This window comes from Eleginops maclovinus, chromosome 23 (genome assembly GCF_036324505.1).
Source record: "Eleginops maclovinus isolate JMC-PN-2008 ecotype Puerto Natales chromosome 23, JC_Emac_rtc_rv5, whole genome shotgun sequence".
Lineage (NCBI taxonomy): Eukaryota > Metazoa > Chordata > Actinopteri > Perciformes > Eleginopidae > Eleginops > Eleginops maclovinus.
This window is the reverse complement of record NC_086371.1, coordinates 23,054,459-23,059,439: the sequence shown is the minus strand read 5'-3', so window position 1 is coordinate 23,059,439 and position 4,981 is coordinate 23,054,459. Positions and strand designations below refer to the sequence as shown.

Here is a 4,981-nt window from a genome sequence, read left to right as displayed (position 1 = left end):
CCTAGCAGAAGACAACTTGCTAAACACACCCACAGTAACTGTTAAAGCATTGATATCCTGTTGAGTTTTTACAATGACCATTACATCGTCTGCATACGCAGACAATTTAAGAATGTGATCGCAGCCAGGAAAAGAAAACCCATGTAGTTTGGACCTAAGGTTGTGTAGGAGAGGCTCTATGGCCAGGGAGTACAGCATCCCAGACAAAGAGCAGCCCTGTCTGACTCCTCTCTCGGCTTTAAAAGGAGCACATAAACTACCGTTAATCTTCAGTACACTCTCAATGTCCCTGTACAAGACCTGGATCTTGGCTATCAGACCAGAGCTGAACCCAAAAGCCTCCAGCGTCTGCCACAAGTACTGGTGCTCAACTCGGTCAAAAGCCTTTTCTTGGTCCAGAGAAATCAGACCAAGCTTACAGCCCAATGAACTGGAGAGGTCAAAAACATCTCGAATCAGAGTAACGTTGTCAGTTATCAACCTGCTGGGTACACAGTATGTCTGGTCTACATGAATGACAAGCTCCATCACTTTCCTCAGCCTCGTCGCCAACACTTTGGAGAGCAGTTTGTAGTTGGTACAGAGAAGGGATACAGGACGCCAGTTCCCAAGCTCCTGCAGGTCTCCTTTCTTGGGGAGGAGAGTGAGCACCGCCCTCCTGCAGCTCAGAGGCAACCTCCCCTTACTGAGACTGTCCCTGAGGACATCCAGCAGGTCATCACCCATGACAGGCCAGAAAACCTTATAGAAGTCTGCAGGCAGGCCGTCTATGCCAGGAGCCTTCCCACTCTGCATGCTCTGCAGAGCCTCCCGCAGCTCCTGTGCAGAGAGCTCAGATTCTAGGTCTGCGCTGTCCCCCTCAGGGACCTTAGGAAGGCCTTCAAAGAAGGACAGCACTGCCTCTGGTTCTGCCTGGTAATCTGACCTGTAGAGCTCTTTATAAAACCTGACAGCACAGTGTTGAATGTCGGCCGACTCCTGAAGCAGCTGCCCAGTGTCTGACCGCAGGGAGTGCATCAGCCTCCTCTGACCGTTCCTGCGCTCGAGACCGAAGAAAAAGTGAGAGGGAGCATCCATTTTCACGATGGTCTGAAACCGGGATCTGACCAGAGCACCCTGAGCAGAAAACCCCAGCAGGTCGGACAGAGCTGCATTTCTACTTTTGAAAACCTGAACTTGTTCTCGCTCTCCTGTGGAGTCTGCCAATCCCTGCACCTCCACCACTTCCCTCTCCAGAGTCCTCAGAGATCTAGCCATGTCCTTGGTGACATTGAGAGTGTACTGCAGGCAAAGCTGTCTGATTTGGACTTTCCCCACATCCCACCACTGCTGAAGACTACTGTACCCACTCTTACAATTACGGTAGTTTTGCCAAAAAAATTTGAAGACTGTTTTAAAATGATTATCAGCCAACAGAGAAACATTGAAGTGCCAATACGCACTATTGCACTTCACATAATTAATAAAAACTGAAACCTGAACAAGGGAATGGTCAGAGAACCCAACAGGACTGATGGAGCAGCTCCTGCTTGTGTTCATGTGGTGGTTAAAGCAGTACACTCGGTCCAGTCTGGCTAGAGACAACAGATTGTCCCTACAGTGCACCCAGGTGTACTGCCGCTGGCCTGGGTAAAAATGCCTCCAAATGTCACACAGCTCGAAAGATTCTGTGATCCTCACTTAAGCACTCCTAGAGGCAGCATGCGGTTCCCAGTGGTTCCTGTCCAGCACAGGGTTTTCTGTGCAGTTAAAGTCACCACCCAGCAACAGATACTCCTCACTACTGCAGGTGCTAAGGGCATGCTTCAACTGCTCAAAAAATAAAAGCCTTTCAGAGCCCACACTGGGAGCATAAATATTAATAAAACATATTTTAACCCTCTCGAAAACAGCATTTAATTTCAACAAGTGACCTGGAATGACTTCCTCAACAGTGCAGGAAAAGGGTGTGAAACCTCTGGCAAAGAGAATAGCAACCCCTCCACTATTGCTGCACTTATGGCTGAAGAAGTCCTCCCCACTCCATGCCCTCCTCCAGTCACTCTCATTGTCAGCAGTGCTGTGAGTCTCCTGGAGAAACGTCACATTCAGATTCTTACTCTCCATTAAAGAAACCAAAGATGCTCTCTTGGCATCCCCTCGAGCACCGTTAATATTCAGAGAGCCCGGCTTTATGTCACCCATAATGAAAGTATAGCTGCATCCTAACCAAGCAGTGTCGGCTGGTGAACATTTTTTTTGGGGGGGCGCAGTTGGGCGGCACGGTTTAAATAGCACTCTGCAATGAGAAAATAACCCACAAAAGAGATTCAGTAGAATATATTGAAAAACAAAGATTTATTAAACAAAAACACACTGCTCATTACAAACATTGGAACTAGGTTTAGATTAGTATTCAGACACATATTCATCACATTTGACATTTATGTGCCAGAGTAGGCCCCACTACTTGTAAAGAAATTTAGCCCTCCTCTCTTTCAAGCTGGCAAATTCCTCAATAACTCTCTGGTTAAAGTCAATCATGTCTGTGACCAGCCTTTTTTCCATTGAGAGCATGGCTAAGGCATTCAGTCTCTCCTGACTCATGGTGTTCCTGAGGAAGGTTTTAATCCTTTTCAGAGTTGAAAAACACCTCTCAGCCTCAGCAGTGGTCATGGGAGTTGTGATCATGATTTTCAGCAGTGTAACTGTCTCTGAAAATACCTCAGATAGATTGTTTTCCATGAACAACTGGAAAAGATCCACAGCACTACGGCAGGATCTGAATTCGTCTGTGCCATAGATTAGGCCAAGCTCTGTCTCTGGCTCTGGCTCACTGGCTTGCCTCCATCCAGAATTGGATAGGCCTTCAATGTGGTGGCCAAAGCAACTTCAGGGAATACCTTGAGGTAGCATTCAAACTGGTTGCCCTGCAGTAAGGTGGCACTGATGAGGTGGTCTTTGAAGGCAAAGCGTTCCTTGGTGTGTCCAAGTATGGTGTCACATACCTACAGATAAATATATAGAGAGAGAGAGAGGAGAGACAGATAAGTTGTGGGAAATATCTATATCAGATCACTTAAAGCCAAGTCTTAGTCTGGGTTAAGTTTAGATGATTTATTTAAATCAGACCATAATCTTACACACCAAACTACATCTCAAATAGACCCACACTCTTAGTTTGCATAGCACCAGGTCAGAGCAATCAAGCTTAGCCTTTTGTTTATGTTTAAACCTATCAGACTTGGTTCTTTGCTTTTGTGTGTCTAAGAACCAGAGCTATCAGATTTGGTTCCTGGCTTTTGTTGGTCTAGGTGCCAGAGCAATCAGACCCTGATGGTTGGCCTATGTCTGAAGCCATGACATTAACATTTGTATGGCCATACCCCTATGGTCAAGCACACCCCCTACCACCAAAGAACTCAGTATTTCAGTATCTAAATATTGAACTCCAGCCATGTTATTAACTCAAATATACTGTATATCAAACCTATTTGCATGGATTTAACTGTAACACAGGCATCTGCTGATTTTGACACTCACCTCAGCAGCAATCCTTCTAAGCTCATCTTCCGACACAGCCCGGCGCTTCCTCGGCTGCTGAGAGCCACTGCTTTGCTCCACCACCATTGCATGGAGAGAATCTCTGTAAATAAAAATAACAATCATTTACAAATCATGTTTATCTTATAACTATGGTACAAGTGAAAGAATGCACTGACTACGCTTACAGAATAACAATGAGATTACCTGATTTTTTGTATGTCCTCTTGGAACTGCTGGATGCATCTTTCTATATGGACTGAATCTATGTCTCTCTTCTGGAGCTTGGCATAGAGGACGTCCACGTGTGGCATTATTTTATGAAACAGTTGCAGGAAGAAGTTGAACTGAGGATCCTCCAGTAGCCTGATGTAGCCTCCTGCTTCTTGGCTGGTCTTGTCATCAAAGCCACCTGATGCTCGAATTCTTTCAAAGCATTCAACGAGGTGTTCTCTTTGCTCAAACACAGTATTGACGGCACGGCTGTGAAAGTTCCATCTCACAGTGCTGGCTGTTGGTAGTCTATGGGCCACTACCTCATCAAGCACACTGGTCCGCTTGGGGGATCTTGAAAAAAACGCAGAAAATCCACCCAGGTCGGAAAAAAAGTTTTTGACTTTGACTACGTGGGAGGTAGCCTGTTGCATGATAAGATTGAGCTGATGGGCATAGCAGTGGATATAGTGGGCTGTTGGGTAGTCATCCCGGATTCTCTTCTGAACTCCTGAAGTGGCACCCCTCATTACACTAGCACCGTCATATGCCTGGCAGATGAGTTTACTTTTCTGCTCACCTGGGAGGATGGCAGCAAGGCGTTCTTTTAAAGCATCGGCAATGGTCTCTGCTGTAGCCGACTGCAGAGGGATGAACTCAAAGAATCTTTCCACCAGATTCTTATCGTTGATGTAGCGAAGCACAAGCACAAGTTGGGCTTGTGTGCTAATGTCCGTGGTTTCATCTGCTTGGATCGATAGAAAATCGCTGCTTTGAACTTCACTGATGATCCTTTCCCTCACAACAGACAGCATACAGTCAAGAAGTTCATTCTGGACTGTTTTGGATGTTCCCTTAAAGACAGTTGCGCTCTCCAGATGCTCTTTCAGTACACCTCCAGTGATGCAACGACGTCCACCAAGCCACGAAAAATCCCTGGGTTCTCCGAGTTTTCGCTCTCGTCATGGCCACGAAGGGCCAACTCAAAGGCACCACAGAACTTCACACAGTCTATTATTCTGGAGAGGATGTGTCGGTTTTTTCTCACCTCTTCATTATGTTTCCGAATGCCAATTCGGTATCCTTCATCCAGCTGCTCGGCAATGCTCAGTCTTCCAAAGAGGTTTAGCTTAAGACAGTTGGTTAGGTGGCTGCGGCCACATTCGTGCTTCTTACATTTTTGTGTGAAGTGCTTTAGATCCTTCATCCCGGTTGTAGTCCAAAGTGTTTCAGTCCCAGGACTTTG

General features: G+C 46.2%; 1 protein-coding gene across 1 annotated transcript; it reads right to left on the bottom strand.

Moving 5' to 3' along the window:
- Positions 1 to 2,783: 2,783 nt before the first annotated feature.
- LOC134860156 (zinc finger MYM-type protein 1-like) lies at positions 2,784 to 4,565 on the bottom strand. Its single transcript, XM_063877002.1, has 3 exons — positions 3,730 to 4,565; positions 3,523 to 3,625; positions 2,784 to 2,987 (listed from the first exon to the last, which is right to left on the bottom strand). The coding sequence occupies exons 1-3, from the start codon at positions 4,548 to 4,550 to the stop codon at positions 2,784 to 2,786; spliced, it is 1,128 nt and encodes a 375-aa protein (XP_063733072.1). The 5' UTR covers positions 4,551 to 4,565.
- Positions 4,566 to 4,981: the final 416 nt, after the last annotated feature.